Genomic DNA, 21,773 nt, shown 5'->3' with positions numbered 1-21,773 from the left:
AATGTAGAATATAAATAAAAAAAATCTAAAAACCGATGTCGTTCATCAAATCAACATTATATTAGAAGATAAACTAATCTAATAGTACTATGTATTAATATTATCATAAATTAAGTCAGGAATTCAGTTGTAATGTGATTTCGTTTTAATCTATATAATTTTTTATAACTTGTAATTCTTTTAAGCATGGAGTAGATTTTACCGCAGCAATAATGCAAGATAAAAGCAAAATTATTTTAACACAAAATAAAAACTTTAAAAGGTTAGTAGGAATTGTATTTTTTTTTCCTATGCAGATTGTATATATAATGGTATTTTTTTTATTTTCACAAAATGATCGGGATAATTGCTATATATTAATCATTAATTAAGAATAACAAAATGCCAAAACGCATTTCGCAAGATATTGTAGTAAACTAGAATGAATTACAACCATTGGATCGAGTACGGTTGTGATCGGAGGGCGGAGAGCATATGTGGTTGAGGCTTCGCGCGAAGAAAGCCCGGGACTATGATTGAGGAGCCTAAAAGGGAAACGGACGTATATTTGGTGACATGCGAGAAGATGGAACCATCTTTTAAAAAGAAAAAAGAAAGAAGAAAGTTAAAAAAAGAGAGAAGGAAACGGAGGTATATTTGGTAATGTACGAGAAAATAAAGCCATCTTTCAAAAAAATTAAAATTACTAAATATCAAATTAGTTTTAGTTCTTACACTTTAATAGGTGTTGATAATATTGACTTGTAGATAAAAATACATTTTTTATAAGAATTTTTATTTGGGGTTTAACAATTTCAAAATTCTTTTTGTATGACTCTCATAAAAAGGAGTGAGAAGAAAAAATGCTTCTACATAAAAGTCATTTTCACAATGAAAAAAATGCGTGAAACATTTTTTTTCCCAATTTTTTCATAAAAAGTTTGGAATGACAGAAATACCCTTTATTTAAATGCTCAAATTGACTCTTCTTTTTTCTTTTTTTATAATAATAATTGCTTTTCAAAATTAAAAAGCTTAAATTATAGGCTTAAAATGACATTAAGATTATTTATAGGATTAAGTTGCGTCCAGTATCCCAAAGTATTTAGTCGGATGCCCCTCAAAATGCTAAAGTATTTTGTAATGCAGTTCAACACTTGATGTAATTTTACTTTTAAAATATTAATTTCTTCAAAAATAGTTGTGTTTTTAAAGTATTATTTCATGAGTAGTTTTAATTTCATTATTAATTCCTTAAAAGGTTTGCTAAATCAATATATATCAAGTACCATAAAGTATTTTTTTCAGTATTTTTTGTGGAGCTGGATACATCTGAAAAAATATTTTATGGTGTTTGATGCACAACAAAATACTTTAAATTATTAGACGTACCTGAAAAAATAAATCCTTAATGCACCACAAAATACTTTAGGGTATTTGACAAAATACTCGAGGCGTTGGATGCATCTTAGTTGATATTTATATTTTGTCAATCATCATTAGTATTTTTATGTTGTCATTCATATTTTTTTTTCATTTAGAGACTTAAAACGTTCGTTATTACATTTAAAAATCAAACCTACCGTTTTTTCCCCAAAAAAATAAAGAGTGATAAGTACATAAGAGGTTTTTCTTTTAAGATCAAGGGACAAGTTCTTTAAAATGTTTCACAATTCAGAACAAAACTAAAAGTTTCTCCATATGCAATGCACAGATTAATATATTTAATTAGATTTGAAATTGGATAATACTTGCGTTTTATTCAACATAATTAAATCCTAATTAAGATAGTATTTAAATTCAAAATTAATTATTAATTTTTTTATTTCAGCTTCTAATTGAAATCTCATTTAATTATAACACTCCTTATTTGATTCAATATATTTGAATACTAATTCAGATATTATTCAAGTCTCATTAATTGAATATATTCGGATATCATATTGCCATACCTAACTCATTTTTAAATGAATCGAGTATTATAAAATTTTAAGAATACAGTTAATTGATAACAAATTTTTTATTCATCAGCAGAAGGCTCCTTTTGTTGGCTAAATAAAGGCTATATATATATACATATATATATATATATGGTTTTTTTATAAAAAAAAAAATAGATGAGTTGGGTTCTGAAAGGGTTTACCAGATAACCCACCAAAGTTTTCATTTGTACCAAAATAACTGAGTTGAGCTAAAGGAAAGCTTGAAGGCCTTTTGATAACCAACAAGCCATATTATTTAAGAAAAATGGGCAAAATTTTCTTTTTAAAAATTTTTATTGGCGACATAGATCAATATTGATGCCCACCTATAAAATTTACAGTATTTTTTGTGTATAAAAATTATTTGTCAGGTCCCAATGCATTTTTAATGAGAGATTTTCCACTAACTTTTTCCTAGATAAGTGTATATATAGGATTCACGTCCAATTATATTAATAAAATTTAAAAGGCATGCGTTGGTTTGTTTGTGTTGGTGGCCATGGGAGATCAACAACATCCTAAAGGTGTTTTGGATTCACTCATAAATTATCATTCATATGTCAATTAACGATATTACATGTGAAGTGTAGAACTTCATCACAAGTCATGAGATGATGATCAGATTGTGTGTTGAAGTGGGAGAGAAGGAGGAGGAGGAGGCAGAGGGTCGTGAACATTATTCTTGCAATCATCAGATGGCGGAATAACAGAGGAGAAGGAGCTTTGGTCCTGAGATGTAATTTGGTGAATCAGGCGAAATAAAATGGTCTCAAGGTCTTGGCCATTGCTCCATCCGTGGACCTGAGCTTTGAGGAGAGATGGCTCTCTGCTTATTAAGTCCCACACTGGGAAGTCCCTCCTTGGCATCACAAAGTCTGACTCCCTCAGCTTCATGCTTGGGCAGTAATCCCCACTCCCATCTCCCACATATATCATCCTCTTCTTCTTTCCCTCTTCCCTTATCCTTTCTTGAATCTTCTCTATGATTTTGCCCTGTCATGCCAAAATCAAAATTGTAATTTACTTGTAAATGCCTCTTACTACTAAAAAAAATAAATTGATTTGATTTGATCATACAGCAAACCTTGCACATGTTGGGAGGGCAGAGAGGACAGCCGTGAGGAGATTTTGTGAAGTCGTGATAAGGCAAAACTCTCAACCTTCCTTCACCGTCAACGAAACCTGGGTTTGTGTTAATCTCTGTGAAACACTGCTTTATTCCCAGGTGCTCCAATATTGTCTCTATGAAGAACGCGTTTGCATCGCTCACAATCCTCAAATCGCACCTGCCAGGCCACAAACTCAAATTCAATATCGCATTCAACTCGAAATTCTACCAAGAAATCATAATTTTCTGAAGAAAATTCTCATTTACGTAACCCTAAAGCGTGCGCTGCCTTAATGGCGGGGACTATTCTCGGATGCATTGGAACCTTCTTCAGAACTTGAGCGACGTCTTCAATGGTTTTCCCTTGCGAATGAATCTCCATCATCATCCTATCCTGTAAAAAGCCAAATTCAGATGTTCAAATTAACGCAATGCAGATTACAGAGTGAACACAGAGAGAAACCGATCGAGAGAAAAATTTGGAAAACGTACCATGAGAGAGTTCCAAGGCATGGTGGGACGAAGATGATTGAACAAATCAGTTGCAGATAGCTCATCGATGACCCAGTTGTCGCTATCACAGTCGAGAATGGTCAAGTCGAAGTCGAAAACGACTACGATCCCAGCCATGACAGATTCGCTGTTCATCTCTTCAGAATCAAATCTCAAGTGCACATTTGGAGAGGGGGGAGAAGAAGGGTATTTATAGCGCCTAGTATGAACGCGATGATTTTATTTTTATTTTTAAGAAAGGGAACTTGAGGGATTTTTTAAAAAGAAAAAAGAGAGAAGAATCCAAAGGATACTCCCCGTGTGATGGAAGGAATAAAAAAGACTTGATTAGCATTCGAGATTTTTTGGCCAGAATACTTGAGATTGTTTTAAGGGTTTCAGATTTTAAATTTACAATTTTAATAGAATATAAATTATTTATTAAAAATAAATACATGAATAAAATTAAACAAAATACATTTATATTAAAAATTATCATATTGTATTCATATAAGAGGGAAAAAAATAGAAGAAGAAGAAAGTATCGCTCTTTATAAAAAAGCGCCATGCTGTTGGAGAAAGATACTTTCTTTTTTTTAAAAAAATAGAATATAGAATGATAATTTTTTTGATACAAATGCATTTTATTTAAATTTATTCATGTATTACTTTTAATAAATAAATAAGTCATTTTTTGCCAATAAAAACAAAACAATTAGCATATAAAATTATGAATTCAGATTCTCCCTTTTATCTTTCTGCTCTTTTTCTTCTCAAATCTGATCCGTATTTTTAGATAAAAAGATGGGTGATTAAGATTTAATATGTTATAAACTATTGATATAATATTTTAAAAAATATTTTTAAAATATTTTCTATAATGTAATTATGAAACATCCGCATCCAAATTTAACAGATTAAATTTATTTATTTATTTTCATAAAAAAGAAATTTCCAAATATTAAAGCACGTTTTTTGTGAAGACACAAAAAGTGCCAACTTTTGGCAACATAAGTTTAGAAATGGGATATCACCTCTTAAAAGACCCCCCACGGTCTTTGAAGGATTTCACCTGAAAACGCTATGGGCTTTGGAAACACAAAAGAGTGTGTTATTAATTACTCGTCCTTTTAAAACCAAAAAAAAAAGAAGATCTACATTCATAAAATTATTCAGTTTTTTTTAATTAATGATGATTTGAAGATAAAACTATTAGGTTATTTATTATATTTAGTAGTTTTTAAACAAAACTGAGATTGTGTCTATCATATCTTTATGTTTCACATCATCTGGAATCATCAATAATTCAACATGCAGTGTTGCGCTATTTTCACATAATCATCACCTGATGGCTGCTAATTATTAATCAATTAATAATGATGATAATTATAATACAAATTCGCCCTTCCCAGGATACGCTACGCTAGCCAATCAGGATGAATTATAGCCGGTGGATATGGAGGGTGGCCGTGATGCGACGGCGACGGGGAACTAAGAACCGAGTCTCTCTTTTTTTCTTTTTCTTTTTTTTTATTTAAAAAGAAAACTCCGTGGCCACAAACCTAAGAATTGAGTTGGAGCCACCTGGGAAACGTACTCCAATTCCTTCCGAGAGGGAGTTCGCGTTCAGTGCTCATCGGGTGCTCATCACCTGATGAGCAATCTGGGCCGTCCAAATCTAATTTAGACAGTCCAAATTTAATATTTTTAAATAATTATTTAAAAATAAAAAAATATACTTTTAGAAAATAATAGTTAAGATATTATCTTTATTTTTTATCATATACCTATTAAAATAATTATTTTAAAAAAATAAAATTAAAATTAAATCTGGACCGTCCATATCTGTCCAGATCAGATCTGGACGGTCCAGATTTGATGAGCATTGGGTGCTTATCAAAACTGAGGAGCACCCAATACAAATCCTCTGAGAGGACACTCTAGAATATTCTATAGGCATTAAGCTCAAGCTTATGGCCAAGTATTATCACCAGAACCTCCCGTATATGTAATTAGGGTTTTCTTTCTTTAATTAGTACATGACTAGGACTGACAAATGCATAAATGTGATGGAGTGAGCGTCCTTTTCCTTAATGAATTATTTAATATATTTATCGTCACACGAGTTCGATAAAAGTCCACTATTATATCTTTATTTTTGGTGGCCACCAGCAAAGACGTCATTTTTTTTTTTAACTGTCAGTGGTTTTGGATTTTGATTTGCCAGCCGATTTGATAGTGCTCTTTGTGTGTGGTTAGATCTTAATCGCAGCTGTACTCCAGTTAATATTTTCTTTTGATATTATAGTTTATTAATGGCAGAGACTAACGGAAGCCTCTACCACTTATATTTTTTATTTTAAAATTGAGATTAAAGGCCATGACAAAGATGGCAAAAAAAGAAACTTTTTGATTGTGCATTTCAGACTCGCCGAGGCATTATCAGTCTCCTAATGTTATTGGTTAAGGATGTGTTTGGATTAGCGGTGAAAAAGTAACTTTTTTTGCAATCTGACTTTTACAGAAGTTAAATTGGATAAAAGTCAGATAGTATAATGTGATTTATGTTTAGATTGACTTTTATAAATAAGTCAGTTTGAGCAGCTAAAACTTGTTTGGATGAGTAATAAAAATGTAAGTTTAGATATAAAATGATTGAAAATAACATAAATTTTATTAAATGACATATATATTATGTATATAATGTGAAAATTTTAAGAGAAATATTAAAATTAACAAATTATAAAAATAAAAATAGTTCTAGAGTACTTAATTAGATATGTTTAATGGATAAAAAATGTATATAAATTTTAAATAATAAAAATAAAAATAACAAAAAGATTCAAATATATTTGAATAGTCCCTTGAGATTAGAGATATTTGGGCTAACTTATCTGAATATAAGATTTTAGATAATAAAATAACAAATAAAAAGATATCTTAACATAAAATAAAAAAGGTTCCAGATTTTTTTTTTTAACTCCAAAATCTCTAATCTGTTTACTTCTCACTTCATCTTAGTGCCGCCACCTCAATTAGTCCCTGATGGCAGCAACAACAAAAATTTAAGGAGCTATAATACTGCCGCACTATGATGCATCAGAAAAGCCACTTTTAGGGTGTGTTTGGAATCACATCTGGAGCTTCAAACTGACTTCTCTACTGGTAAAAGGAGCTTTTTTTATTTGGGATGTGTTTGGAATCACATTTTTGCAATCTGACTTCTGTGACTGAAACGGACTTATACAATAAGCTCAAAGAAGCTGCTTTTATCCAATCTGACTTCTATAAAAGTCAGATTGAAAAAAAAGTTACTTCTCCACCGCTAATCCAAACACACCCTTAGTGGCTTCTGCTCCACCGCGCAATAGAGGGGAAAAGAGCTTATTAGATTGTCGCAGATCTAAACATGAAAAATGATTAGAAGCTATTTTTCACGGTGTAGAAGTTACTTTTGGGATCACTAACGTGATCCCAAACACACCCTAAGTTTTCAAGCAGAGGACCAGCAATGTGCAGTCTTTGACTTTTGGGCATAAAATTAAATTTTAAAAAAATTAATCTTTTTATCCTGTAACTTTGTTTCCCACATTATACTCGGTATAGCTTAATACTATTTTCGATCCTAATTATAAGAGCCATATGACTAATTTGAGGAGATTAAGGAAAGAAATTAATTTAATCATTTGTAACAAATAGGTGTTGTCTTTTCTAAAATATCATTACTAATCAACTGTATGGGTTAGAACTATCATTGTTAGAAAGATTACTTTGAGAAAAAATTACATAAATATGAGAGACCAAGTGGATTAGGATTTTATATTTAGAACCAAAATAAAAGTCAAACAAGGTTTTATATTAAGAACTGGAGGTAGTAATCAATAGTTTTAACCATTTAAAATATTAATCTCTATATGTCAAAAAATAAACTTGTACTATTTTAAACTTGTACTAATTATAAGACTTCGTTTGTAAACTATAAACAATATCTTATAATTAAAATCAGAGGCAGTATATTTTATGATTCAGGGAATGAGTTGCAATGAACCAGAACTTAAAGACTAAGTTATGATTAAGTTAAAAATTATAAAAAAAAATGAGTTGTTTTAAATTAAAGTATTAACACTAAGTTATAAATAATTCAAGACTATAACAACTTAAATTAATCAATGCCCAACGATTGTCTCTGCGCTTGCATCGCATCCGTAAAGAAGAGGCAGGGTAAACGCCGACTTAAAATTGCATTACCAATGCCCGAAAAGGCAAACTTGGGAGGCTTGCAGCCCAATGATTAATTAATACATTAAATTTCATCATCACCAGATGATTTTTAAAATTTTAAATATAATATCTCAATTCATTATTTCTACTATTTACTTATTTTTTCTAAATAATTCTGATAATAATTATATATATTAAAGAATTTTTATAATATACATAATTAGTAAGAATATTTTAATTCCAATAGTCGCAATAGAACAAGAGTACTTTGAAAAATGACACTTTTACAAATAATTGATTTAATTAATTTTTTAATTTTTATAAATAAGTTATTAAGCTCTTATATTAAGTATCAGAAATAATACATTGAGTCATCAAAACTTATTAAAGGCATAACATGCCACTAAACTCAGCATAACATACTACTAAACTTTACAGATATGTTTAGAGACTGCTGATCAGCAAAATTTTTAGATTGGCACAACAGAATTTAAACTCCTGTCCTTATTATATCTTGGATGCTCACCAACTAAAACAAACTTTCCATAAATGGGCTTCCTGTGCTTCCCATATTACGGATTGGGGCTCCTGATTTTAAGCCCAACAACATCATAATTTCCGGTTTATGATATTTGCGTGGCGTCTCAACCCGCACCGGTGCTAGCAATCCTATCCTATTCCTATGAATTACCTCTAATCCTAATTATAACATCTTATTATCTACAAATAAAGTATTATAATTAGAACCGAAAGTAGTATATTGCAACTTAACATTGCCTTTTTATATCACAACTTTTTCTAGTTAAATTAATTATTTATAAAAGAATAATATGCTGGTTTTTTCTAAAATATTCTTTTGAATAATGTGCGTTGAAGCTATCTCTTGATGCAAACTTTTTACATTTACAATCAATAGAGATATAATTTTAAAAAAAAAGATACGCAAATTAGGATCTTATATTTAGAATTAGACTCAACTTCTAATTAGTTATTATATTATAGACTATATAGTGCTATATATAAATAAAATAAAATGCACTATGCTAAGCTGTTAACCACTAACTTCAAATAATTTACTTGATTAGATTGATCACTAAAAAACAATACTACCTCTGGTCTTTAATATAAGACCTCATTTGACTTTTATTTTGGTTCTAAATATAAAACCCTAATCCACTTTGTCTTTACTATTTATGTATTTTTTTTCTAAGATAGTCTTTCTAGTAATGATAGTTCTAGCCAATACACTTGATTAGCAAGGATATTTTAGAAAAGATAACATCTATTTATTACAACTAACTAACTTAATTTGTTTTTTGATATCTTCAAATTAGTTAACTAATTCTTATAATTAGGACTGGAGGTAATATAACGGAGAGAGCAGCCCATTTATAATAATGCCTTGAGAAAAAGGATCATGAGACATGGAGCCTGACTGTGTCCAATTGGGATCCCCAAATGAGTCATTAATTCACGTACAGATAATAATAAAATTTGAAGGAAAAATATGCAGACGCAATAATGCCACAACATTAATAATGAAAGTGACGCTTTAATTTAATTTGGTAATTTGCTTACATTGTGGACACCCCAACATTACGCAACTCCTGCACGACTCCGTTCTTCTTTGTTGCCTCCCCTTTCCTCTATTTTTTCTGTTCCTATATATAAGAGACACTTAAAAATTATCTCTATTTTTGTGTATTAATTTTCTATTTTATCCATATTTATTGTCTCTAACTCACACTCTCTCTTCCTCCCACTTCTCTTTCTTTTAATAATTTAATTGTTTTCTCTCATGCTCTCTCTCCTTATTAATAAGGGCATTTTTAAGAGAAAAAAAAATTATACTTTTTACACGTTAATTGTTTTTAACTAATTTTAACTATTTTTATAATAAGAAACGGAAGGAGCATTGTTTATGTCACAATCACGCAAAGATATTACTATTAAGATTATATTCTTTACTTTTAGGGACTGCGCTTGAATATCTAATCACAAAAGTATTTCTTAAAAATTTTTTTTTTATAAAACTAAAATATTATATTATAATTTTTCTAAAAAAGGACCCGTAATATCCACAGGCGACGAATCACTGCTCATCCATATCGGGGGACATGTATTATGAGGAAATTAAAAAAACCACTCAAAATTGCGGACTTGTGGTTACTGGCTAGCTTGCCCAAAAATAAAGTGAGATTAATAATAAAAATACCAATATATGAGCTCGGAATCTCAATATATTAAAGAGAAAATGACAATAAAATACTACTTGAATTCCAAAAAGATAAATAAGGGACCTGAATAAGCAAAATGACAAAGAAGGCATCAGGTACCAATATGGGATTTTGATTTTGAATTTTACAAAACATATAGTGGGATTTACAACTTTCATAGTGAGAGTTACTACTTCGTCAATGGGTTTTACAACCTGTTTTGAAGGGCCGAGCAAGTTTTGCCTAATTTTACAAACACATAGTGGGATTTACAACTTTCATAATGAGAATTACTACTTTGTCAATGGCTTTTGCAACCTGTTTTGAGGGGTTAGGCAACTTTTCTGTAAAAAACAATACAATTCCACGCTGAATTTTACAAAACACATAGTGGGATTTATAACTTTCATAGTGAGAGTTACTACTTTGTCAATGGGTTTTGCAACATGTTTTGACATCAAAAATCAAAATTCCATATTGGTACCCAATGCCCTATTTGTCATTTTGCTTATTCAGGTCCCTTATTTGTCTTTTTAGAATTCAAGTGGTATTTTATTGTCATTTTCCCTATATTAAATGTATTTTATGTTCCCGTTTTGCTAAAAAAAAAAATGTATTTTATGTTCCCATGCTCTTGGATTTCTAGCGCGCTCACTTTTTTCTCGTTCGGATTCCTTTTGATAATATATATATATATATATATATATATTCTCAACTCAACCTAATAATACAGAATTTTTTTTTTCTCTTCGTATATTTTCCAAGGCTCTAATATGCTTTTATTGACATGGCTTATTGCTTCTTTGCTTATTCATTAAAATAAGATTAATACAAAAGAACATTTATACATGAAATTTGCATCTCATCTTTACACCACTTATCTATTTTATTAAATGTAATTACATTTGATTATATGTTTATGTGATCTAAGAAAACCACAACACAAGTTGGCGTAAGTGATAAGTGATAAGGAATTTTGTTACTTAAGCCGGTGATTGAGAATTTGAATTATAACTCTATATAATAAGATAAAGGTGCAACTTTATCCCTTATCTTATTTTTTAGGGATAAAATTGCACCACCCTTCAAAAGAGTTGCAAACGGATCCGTAGGTTTCCCAATCATTGATAGTTCTAAAACTGCAAAGCCTGCGTTATAAGCAATAGCACCTAGAATTACTACTAAAAATATATATATAAAAAATTATTGGGCCATGCGGGTTTTCCATAATAATTATGATCAATTCCTCTAGTAAATTTAGCTCTTAATACAGGATCATTAAAAAATAAGAGTAAAATTACACTCAAGAAACAAGATGATGAATAAAATTGCATATTTACCCTATTACATGAGCCTATTTTGAGGGAGAAAACCTCTCGTCTTGGTGTGGTCTATTTTTGCAGTCAAAAAAATGGAAAAGAAAATAGAAAAATTCGAATCCCCATCTTCACACGCTACCACGCACGCACGGAAAGACAAGAGGGTATGAGACTGTGAGTCTGTGATGGATCTCCTCAGGCTCACCGAGCTGGTGTTTCCGTGCAAAGGACATGGTGGGATTGTGATGGACCTTGGGCTTCAATCTAGCCATGGCCCATGGAGGATACATATGGGCCTATTTTCTACCCCAACGAAGTGCTATTTCCAAACTATAACAGATTAGGCCCATTTCCATAATATGCCCGTTGTTAAGTACAAAGCCCCATATATTTTTTAACATAACCCCAAAATACTTATATTCAGCAAGGCAATCATTTTACCAACAATGAATAAGGATTCAGCTCATAATCTATAATTTTGTGGGTTTAAATTTCGCTGCTGATATAAAGATTTTGTTTGTGGGTAATTTGTAAGTACTTCTGTAAACGCTCTTTAATCACTAGTCCTAATGAGTTACAAGAACTCAACTCATATGAACTTTTTGATAAAAAAAAAAAAAGAGCAAGATAATTTTTTTTCCCGGTGAAATCCGTCTCAAATGTTGGATGTGTTCGTCTCCTCTTTGAATCCCAGTTATTTGTACAAAAAATACTTATATTCATTGAATTAAAAACATATTCATTTCAAAGAAAAATTCATATGTTCATTATTTTTTAATTTTTAATACACTCAGGGGGGAAAAAAAAATAAAACTTACAAATACAGAAGATTAATAGAAACGTTCTTGACGATCATCGGCTCACGGCTACAAGATTCAGTGGAAAGAGCCAAAAATCTGGTTATTTTTAACTTTTGAAGGACAATCCTCGGCCGTTTGGTCATGTCATATCATAGTTTCTTTCTGCTTCAGGTCCGAATTTTAATTTTTCAAATTTTATTTTTATTTATTTGCCTCACACGTAATATGATTTAATTATTTTTTTATATGTCGCAGACACAAAATATGAAAAGGCAAGGACATGCCTGTCATTTCAGACAATCTCATCTCTTCACCTTTTTCTTCCCACAATTTTCTGGGCCTTTCACAATTTCTTATTTCTTAATTCAATCAAATCTTAATATTCTAAACTTATTCTTCTTATCTCACTTAGCCTGTCCACACGGCCATCACCGTCCCCCTTTGTACGAGTTTTTTTTCCTGACCACCACCATCATCGTCCAATCAAATCTCGTACTTCACGTAGCTGTGTGACAGCCTGGTGAGGTTATCCTACAATAGGGAATTAATAAATTTTACGTACGAAAAATCCTATTTTTGAGACTAAAGAACTAGAACAAGTGTTTTGGTGTGTGTTTGTCCTGTGTGCGTGTTTTGCTTCCCCAACGCTAAATAGAACGGTTTGCTTAGACATTTTAATCCCAAAAATTCCCATTTTTCTTCTTTTAGAGAGAGAGAGAGAGAGAAATCAGAAAAATCTCAGATAGAGAAGGTTGTAGGACAGGAAAATTTTTGGTCTTTTTTCCGTGTGCTTCAATTGTTCAACTGGAAATCCAATGAAGGTTATAAAAACATATGGGTCTTTGAAGTTATGATCTTGTAGGAACAGCAGGCGATCTTCGATGCGCTGATTAGATTGGCCGATTCAGTTGTGTTTTTCTGGGGCCGTTGATTCCATTTCCCGACAAATGAACGGTGGCGATGAGGTCGTGGCAGCTCCGGCGGGTCCACCGCAGCCGCTGGAGTGGAAATTCTCGCAGGTTTTTGGTGAACGTACGGCCGGGGAGGAAGTTCAGGAAGGTAATTGTAATACGCTGTATTAAGGATTCGTGTCTTTGACTTGTTGGATCCAATCGATGGATTTTGTGTATATTGGGATTAGGGTTTAGTTTTGTGCTTTCGATCTATTTTGGATCGAGGTTCATTAGTTACCTCCTGTTTCGGCTCGTCGGTCATTGTGTAATTTGGGGTCTCTTTTGATTCGGGGCAATGTTGGGTTTCATGCGTGGGATGGATTCCTTGACCGGTAGCTCTTTATTTATTACCTGGGTGGCTTTTCTAAGTTTTTCCTGCATCATGATTTTACTAGTTTGAATGATTCAGTGTGAAGCTGAGCTGTTAGACTTTATGGTTATATTTGGCTGTGCTTGTAGCTGGTGCTTGTATTGCAAGCAGTTCTTTGTTTAAAGTGATGAATGACGTTGAAAAATAACTGTAGGGGCCAGATCGTTATTTTAACATTTGACTATACAGACCTTCAAATTTTGGTCAACGATGCCAGTTTGGAATACCAATAGTCATGACGGTGATGTTGCTGATTCTGGAGCGGAAGTCTTTTGACTGATATTCTAATTACTGGGTGATGTAGGATTGTGTCGGTTATTTAGAAAGTATTATCAAGTGGAATATGGATTGGATGCTTTTACATGAGAGACTGTGGGAGCCGGCTGTTTTTAGGTTGAATGATATAAGGCCTAAGGAGTACTGGGCGTGCTGATAGCTGCGCCACATTATCTTATTATGCAGATATGATATTGTGATTTCTATTATTTTAGATCCATGCCTATTTAATTTTTGATTAAGTGGTGGCTTAAGGGACTAGAAAGAATTGCTGTCCTGACGTGGGGTTTGTTTAGATTAAACTAGAGGATCATAGGGCATTTACTCTAGGTATCTAGACACCATTAACGGAATGGTGCAGTTCTCCTGTACATAGTGGGGGATGCTATGATATTTTGAACATTTGTTGCATATTGTCGCTGGATATTCTGAACATTTGTTAATAATCTGCCCAACTTTTCTTTCTCAGTGGACATAATTTCTGCCATTGAATTTGACAAGTCTGGTGATCATCTCGCTACTGGTGATCGTGGTGGTCGAGTAGTTCTATTTGAGAGGACAGATGCAAAAGATGTAAGTTTGGCTGTCCCTTTTGCAGATTAGTAGGACAAACTTTCTTTTGATGGATTCCACTTTATGGACTTACATTATTACAATATAAATATAAATGGATGGATGGATTGATGCTGTAACATGCAGCATGGAGGATCAAGAAGGGATTTGGAAAGAATGGATTATACGATAAGTAGGCATCCTGAGTTCCGATATAAAACTGAGTTTCAGAGTCATGAACCTGAGGTAATAATAATTTTCGTGTTATTGATGCACCTACTTGTTATGGCTCATAAATATTCAAGTTTAATATTTTATCTCATGAAAAATATTAATGTTTTGTGATACCATCATTATTTTTGCCAGTTCGATTATCTGAAGAGCTTGGAAATTGAAGAGAAAATAAACAAAATCAGATGGTGCCAAACAGCTAATGGCGCCTTGTTTCTTCTATCTACAAATGATAAAACCATCAAATATTGGAAGGTAAGAAATAATGCCTGCCCGTAGCATGCTGAGTACTTTCTTGTATTAATCCTTGAATAGATTATGCTCAAGGGTTGCACATTTGTGAAAGTTCGTTTGACGTCTTTTTTCACTTTTCTGAGTATGGATCCTAGAGTTCTTTATTGGAGACTTTGTTGAGAGAAGATAGAAAAAGAGGCGATGGGAAAAGGAGGAAGCGGGCCCCTATGCGCGCTTCCATCCTTTGTGTCATTCTATCTTTGAACTCTACAAGAACCTTGCAATAAATAACCCTGAAGGATCCTCACATTTGTTTCGCGCCAGTGTATCTGTCTATGAAGATTGTTTTAGCTTCTGAGTTGCATATTTTTGAATTATACTTTAAATTTATCACTCAGATTCAACATTTAGAAACTGTGATTTGGTTTTTCAGCCAACTAATAAATTTTGCCTTTAGAGGATAACTTCGGGAATGTGCATATGTTAGTTGAAGATCTTTTTCCATTTGATCTAAAATTTTATTATGAAGGTATGGTCCTTTGATGGTTTTGACTACTACTATACCAAAGGCTTTGAGCCATTGAGATGATAAAATGTTTTGAAGAAATTAAGTAGTTTCAAAGAAGCTCATGCAGCGAAATAAATCTTAATTGAAATTCGTTTCATCAATACAATCGAAGATGGTCCTGTGCATTTGCACAATTAGAGGTGGCTGCAATTTGATAATCTCCTCTATCACTTGCACTTTTTACGAAAGGCTTGGAGTCATTGCATTGATCACGCGTTTAGAAGAAATGAAGTAGATTTAAGGATGCTGTGAAATGCATTGTAATTGAAAGGTTTTGAGTCATTAGTGCCGAATCTCTTCTTGTGCCTTTGTACAGGCTTGAAGTGAATGTGTTTTATTGGTTGGTTTTAATATGGATTGAATGATTGATGATATCTCGTAGACCACTTATTCTCTTTCCCTTCATCTGAGAGTTGAAGTGTTGAACAGGTTCAAGAAAAGAAGGTCAAGAAAATATCTGAGATGAATGTTGACTCATCAAAAGCAATGGCAAATGGCTGTATCGGCAGTATTGCTAGTTCAAGTAATTCTAGTAGCCCTAGGCCATATCTTGCAAATGGAGGATCTCCAGATAAATCATACAGTTATTTGACCAATGACGTCTCATTTCCACCTGGGGGCATCGCGTCATTAAGATTACCTGTGGTAGTTGTATTTAAAGCTTCCTTTTGCAATTTCTTTTCTTTTCAATTACGTGTCTCAGATGATAAGATCCTATCTTGTGACTTTTCTTAGGGCTATATTGAGCTTATAAATAAAAGACAATATGAAATAGACAAAACTCAGCAACACCACAGAAGTCCCTGCCTTCTGTGCGAAGACCTAGCCATCTTATCTGTTGGTTAGGAGGCGTTTCTTAGAAGTGTAGTTTTGCATTTCTGGTTGAATTCATTATGCCACTCTGTCTTTTGCCTTTCCTTTGGTCAATGAGTTCATCATGCTACTCAAGGTTGTTCAATTATGAATATAACTATTTCCCCATCTTGTCTTTTCCTACTTTGGTCTAACTGGTAACTGTTAATTAAACATGGTAAGTAGCAAAAACATTACAGAGATAGCTGGTGTCATCCTCAAGGAGCTGAAGGAAAAGAATAAAACCCTCACTAACTACATATAACTATGGTATAAAGTTGCTCTGAATCATGAAGGATAACGCTATCCCATTTTTCCTTCTCTTTTAATTTGCTGAGGAGGGTTGGTGAATCAGTAATGAATTTCAAGGTTGTACTAAAGGAGGGAATATTAATGTAAATATTGTCTCTTTCATAAATTTACTTGTGAATGTTCCACATTAACTCATAACTGTGCTGATATGCATTCAAGTACCTCAAAAGTTGGCGAAGGGAGGAAGTATATAGAAGGCTCTATTGGAACACAACATATGTAGGCTCTGAGCTTGTAAATAGAAAAATGCAGATGGTGTCAGTACGAATTTTTGCCTAACGGGAATGATTTGATATAGAGAAAACCCACTATGATATATGTAGTCAAACATTTATGATCCTCTTTTAACTTGTACATGCTTTTATCTACAACCCCCCCCCCCAAAAAAAAAATTAGGGGAAAAGCTTGAGACAGAAGTCTTTTATTATAATTATTATTCCTACCGTAGTTTTTTTTTTTTTTTTGGGGAGTTCTTTTCTCCCTTTGCAATGGTTCTTGGCACCTCAAAAAAGACGGAGACAAGAGAGATTTCTGTGGCAGTTTCTTTTTCAGACTTTAACCTTGACAGTGTATTGTTGATAAGTTTACGTTAATAACATGTCCGTTATGCAATGTGTAGGTAACCAGCCATGAGACCAGCCTTGTAGCTCGATGTCGCAGAGTGTATGCCCATGCTCATGATTATCATATCAATTCTATATCAAGTAACAGGTGATTATAGTTTTTTATTTTTTCAGTACATTTTATGTTTGGCTATCTAGTTGGGTAGAGTTGGTAAATCCCCAATACTCATGTTTTGTTTATCAGCGGCCCAGTGTCAAATTTTGATTTCATTTTTTTCTCACCGTTTCTTTCTAAACTCAGTGACTAATGTTGGCTCTAAACTGTAGCTTCTATTTAATTTTTACTTCAGATACATGGTTTTTGATATTTTGCATACACTACTCAGAATTCCTTCTTCCTCATTGTTCTGCGTCTTGCATGGTTTTCTGAAACTTAAATGTATTAATCAGCCATTATGATGTGTTGCTCATATTTGCAGTGATGGCGAAACTTTCATATCTGCTGATGATTTGCGGATAAATCTGTGGAATCTAGAAATTAGCAACCAAAGTTTTAATATTGTAGATGTAAAGCCTGCAAACATGGAGGATCTAACTGGTAAGGTTCCACCACTATGAATATACTTATTTCCCGGTTGGTAGCTGTGTGAACTATTGAGCAAAGGTGGTTATCACTTGTAGTTGATTGACAAGTGTAAATCTTCGCCTTGAATGTGTAATTTTTGTGATTGTAATCATGAAATTTAATTTGTTGCAAAAATATGTTGGTGACAAAATCACCAGGATTTTAGAAGGAGGAGAAAAAGAAAAAGAGAGACTTCATAGACATTTTAGAGAGAGAACGAGAAGATTAAAGAATATTTGTAGTCTAATTAAGTAAAAATGGTCTTTTTCCCTGTAATGGTGCATCTTATAATGGTTTCCTGCTTTGAAATTATGTTGCTTTGACGGACTCTTTTTTTTTTTTTGGGGGGGGGGGTTAAATTATTAACATATCTTTTGCTGGCTTTGTAATGCATTTGACCTAGTTTATTGCGAGGCAAAGCAGCCCTTGCGGAGGGCAATTCTCCAACATTCAAGGCAAAAAAATGCATAACTGTGACTTTTATTTGCTCTGTTGTGAGGTCCTTGTGGGCTTCATGAATGATTAATTGTTCTTCCCTCATATTGGTATGTTCATGAGAGGGCTTGATACCCAGGTTTTCCTGGTTCTCTTTGTTTTGGCTGGATGAATTTAAGACTTCTGTCAACTATTCCTTTTGTTTGCATTCTATAGTTTTAAATTTCCTTCACTTATATGTCAGCTTGGTTTCTACTCGATGTTTGGGTAAATCCTGACCTTGGATGTTTAATTACAGAGGTTATAACTTCAGCCGAGTTTCATCCTACCCATTGTAATACGTTGGCCTATAGCAGTTCGAAGGGTTCAATCCGTCTAGTCGATCTGCGCCAATCAGCATTGTGTGATACTCATGCCAAATTGTAAGTTCATCATTTACTTTAGTTTTTTCAGTTGTTCCTAAGAAATAAGTCTGACCTTCCTCCCTGCCCTTATCAAGCATCTGCCCAATAGAGTAGTTACAGGAAAGATTATTTGTTTCCCTTTCCTGGGACTTATCGAGGAAAGCTTTTTTTTTAAGCCTACTGCACTATAAATTTACATTAGTTTCTTGTGTTTGAGGCTCTAACAAGCAAATATCCTTTGGTATAGATTTGAGGAACAGGAGGCCCCAGGGTCCAGATCGTTTTTCACAGAGATTATTGCTTCGATTTCAGATATTAAATTTGGGAAGGATGGAAGATATATACTTAGTCGTGATTACATGACTCTAAAGGTTTGAAATATCAGATTCCTTTTTTCTGTTAAAACTTGACAATTTTACTGGAATACTGTCAGATAAAGTGAGACATGCTGGTTTATAATGAGTCAGTTCTCTTCTCTTATGCCCCTTGCATTTACAGTTGTTAGTTTGGCAGAACATGCCGATATGTTCCTTTTGTGACTTTGTTTCTACGCACTATGCTATTCTTTCTGTTCTAAATCAGACGAGTTTAGCTTTGTCGAAGATGAAGTAATTTAGCGATCCATTGTTCAGGATTGCATAGAATTTCATAATCTGGAGGTTTCTCATTCCTTATTGTCATTTGGCTGCAGCTATGGGACATTAATATGGATTCTGGCCCAGTTGCAACTTTCCAGGTTCATGAATATCTAAGACCTAAGGTTGGATTCCTGTCTAGTGAGAAATATTGATCCTTGAATTTTGCTGCTTTATTGAGTTGTAATATGTATGCTTTCATTTCAATGTGCCAGCTATGTGATTTGTATGAAAATGATTCAATTTTTGATAAGTTCGAGTGCTGTTTGAGTGGCGATGGGCTGCGTGTAGCAACTGGTTCTTACAGGTCTGTGTTACCGGCTTACTCCCTCTTTGGTTTTATGATTATTGAAATTGTTTGACTTTCATCTTACAAGTTTTATATACCTTGTGGTATCAGCAACCTATTCCGTGTGTTTGGCTGCACCCCAGGAAGTGCTGAAGCTACAACCTTGGAAGCTAGTAAAAATCCAATGAGGTAATGTTACTGAATGCTCTGTCACCAAGCATACTTTTTGAAGCATCTTATCTTTTAAATTACCTTTTTGGTTTCATCAGGCGACAAGTTCAGACCCCTGCAAGGCCAGCTAGATCACTGGGAAGTAGTTTAACTCGAGTTGTAAGGCGAGGTAATTTTTATAATTATTTCTGTTGGTGTCTCTTGGAGTGAATATCTTGCGTTTATATGTATATACATTGGCCATGTTCTTTGTGTACGCATATAGTGATTTCTAATATTTCATAATCTTATCAGGAGCTGATAGTCCGGGTGTTGATGCAAATGGGAACTCTTTTGATTTCACTACAAAGTTGCTGCACTTGGCGTGGCATCCAACCGAAAATTCAATTGCCTGTGCTGCTGCAAATAGTTTGTACATGTATTATGCATAAAGGTGATGATTGAAAGAGGACATGCATTTGCTTGGTTAACCAGTTTTTGGGTTGCTGTGGAGAAGAAGGCTTTTTTTTCTTCCTAACACCCATTGAGTTGGAGGCTACATTAACTCACACAACAAGCGCCGTAGCAGACAGCTTTTAGGAAAGATCCGATCCAGAATTGGCCGTTACCAAAGTCCCGGGTAGGCAGACCTGATTTTGTTTCTGGATGGGCAGCATCTGTCTTTTTCTTTTTCTTTTCTTTTCTTTTCTTTAATTCCTCTCCTTCCAACCCTAATATTCTTTTCTCAGTCTGCTGTATCTTCTCCTAAAAAGGGAAGGTACAGTGAATGTTTCAGAATTGTGTTTGGCTTGCTTGCAAGTGAAGGGAAAAAAAATGTGATTGTAGCTCTCCTACAACAGATACTAAAGGATGTTCAATATCTGCCACTAGGATTAAGATAAAATGTAGTTTTTCCTTTTGCCCAATTATCTTTGGTGGGATCTAGCAGTTTAAACTAGCAGTGCATCATTTTTTCATTGATTCTTTTTCTTGGATTCTAAATTGATACTGTCTGAAAAATCTTTTCTTCTTTTTTGTACCTGTTAATTGTGTGTAATAAGACAGAGGAAGCAATAATTTTAGGTTGCCAGATAAACTAGATTGTCTCTGGAAACTGACTCCAAGGTTGAGCCTCGTTTTGTTGTTGGTTTCATCCTATCTCATTATAGCAGAACTTTCCTTTTTGTTTTTCGGTATTATAGTCAGGGTATCTCCTCGTACGTAGTTTACGCTGTTGTCTGAGTGGGATATGAAGGATGTACTGCCTTACATACGCCTAGAATTGGCATTTGAATAAAAGAATAATGCTTCTTAAAGGAATCACATTGACATTGACTTCCGCTGGTTTAATTACTACTACGTTAGTACGTTTGGATGCTTGTTTCGACGCTTTATCATTTCTATTCTTAAACGCTTCTCACGGTTCGATATTAGTTGTGCCATAACCTCGACTTGCTCTAAAGCCGCCTTCCGGTTGATGGGGTTCTTTTTTCTCTCGGCTGTGAGGCCGTAATTACCTGATCCTTTGTTAGAAGCACTGTAGATAGATATGGAGGAAGTACATTAATTGATCGAAGGTAACATGCTCATAAAACAATTAATCATACCTTGCTTTGAGGGTGATGAACAAACATCGTAACCAACGAGGACTCTAGGGAGGACACACAGTTAACTTTCCTTGTTTGGTGGGGGGTCTACCGTCCATCGCACATCACTGACCGTGAACCATGACCATTTTCATATGGAACTCTGGGTCATCAATTAACCAATTAGATGTTATTACTTTCGTTTCTTAATATTAGAATTAATTTGAAGAAACTAATAGAATTAGTTAAATTGGTTATTTTATCATAAATATGTATTGATTTGTGTTAGTAATTAACTAATCTTGTGTTAATATCTCCGACATATCCTTAAATGAAAATGAGACCCTGCAAATGTCCTTCAGCAATGAATGGATAAATCATAAATGAAAGGGAGTGGGGGCTTGAGCTGTAATTCAATGCAACCCGCGATTACGTAAGCAACTCTACTCAATTGCTTTCTCCTATCAATGTGTAATAAATGTTATTCATACCAAGTAGCACTATTTGGATGTATTTAGATGGAATTAAAACCATAATTTTAAAAATATTTTTATAATATACAAAATAAATATATAAAAGAATTTATCTCGATTTATGAAAAAATACTGTTCAGAAACACTT

At 33.4% G+C, this 21,773-nt stretch overlaps 2 protein-coding genes across 3 annotated transcripts; one reads left to right on the top strand and one right to left on the bottom strand.

The window, feature by feature from the left end:
- Positions 1-2,488: 2,488 nt before the first annotated feature.
- On the bottom strand, positions 2,489-3,733 carry LOC114746523 (inorganic pyrophosphatase 2-like). Its single transcript, XM_028934740.1, has 4 exons — positions 3,562-3,733; positions 3,342-3,463; positions 3,046-3,247; positions 2,489-2,954 (listed from the first exon to the last, which is right to left on the bottom strand). The coding sequence occupies exons 1-4, from the start codon at positions 3,715-3,717 to the stop codon at positions 2,580-2,582; spliced, it is 855 nt and encodes a 284-aa protein (XP_028790573.1). The 5' UTR covers positions 3,718-3,733; the 3' UTR covers positions 2,489-2,579.
- A 9,001-nt stretch (positions 3,734-12,734) lies between these two features.
- Positions 12,735-20,717, top strand: LOC114746517 (serine/threonine protein phosphatase 2A 55 kDa regulatory subunit B beta isoform). Of its 2 annotated transcripts, none has more exons than XM_028934735.1 (14): positions 12,735-13,176; positions 14,186-14,289; positions 14,416-14,514; positions 14,635-14,754; positions 15,731-15,946; positions 17,085-17,176; positions 17,508-17,626; positions 18,387-18,510; positions 18,740-18,863; positions 19,184-19,252; positions 19,343-19,434; positions 19,528-19,605; positions 19,686-19,756; positions 19,882-20,717. In XM_028934735.1, exons 1-14 carry the CDS (start codon positions 13,065-13,067, stop codon positions 20,016-20,018), a joined length of 1,557 nt encoding a protein of 518 aa, XP_028790568.1. In that variant the 5' UTR covers positions 12,735-13,064; the 3' UTR covers positions 20,019-20,717. The 2 variants fall into 2 exon arrangements, with proteins under 2 accessions (XP_028790568.1, XP_028790567.1); XM_028934734.1 differs by having other exon boundaries at positions 15,731-15,949.
- The last annotated feature ends 1,056 nt before the right edge of the window (positions 20,718-21,773 follow it).

Source organism: Neltuma alba, unplaced genomic scaffold (assembly GCF_004799145.2).
Source record: "Neltuma alba isolate B1F8T4 unplaced genomic scaffold, ASM479914v2 tig00005040_pilon, whole genome shotgun sequence".
Taxonomy (NCBI): domain Eukaryota; kingdom Viridiplantae; phylum Streptophyta; class Magnoliopsida; order Fabales; family Fabaceae; genus Neltuma; species Neltuma alba.
This window is presented reverse-complemented; position numbering and strand designations above follow the sequence as displayed.

Bases quoted from the DNA above. Each gene is read 5' to 3' on its own strand.
- LOC114746523 (XM_028934740.1), bottom strand. From the start codon at position 3,717: ATGAACAGCGAATCTGTCATGGCTGGGATCGTAGTCGTTTTCGACTTC. The intron at 3,248-3,341 runs GTTACGTAAATG...GTGGCCTGGCAG, and splicing joins AAGGCAGCGCACGCTTTAGG to GTGCGATTTGAGGATTGTGA. The intron at 2,955-3,045 runs GTTTGCTGTATG...TTGGCATGACAG, and splicing joins GCCCTCCCAACATGTGCAAG to GGCAAAATCATAGAGAAGAT.
- LOC114746517 (XM_028934734.1), top strand. From the start codon at position 13,065: ATGAACGGTGGCGATGAGGTCGTGGCAGCTCCGGCGGGTCCACCGCAG. The intron at 14,290-14,415 runs GTAAGTTTGGCT...TGTAACATGCAG, and splicing joins AGAGGACAGATGCAAAAGAT to CATGGAGGATCAAGAAGGGA. The intron at 17,177-17,507 runs GTGATTATAGTT...TCATATTTGCAG, and splicing joins AATTCTATATCAAGTAACAG to TGATGGCGAAACTTTCATAT.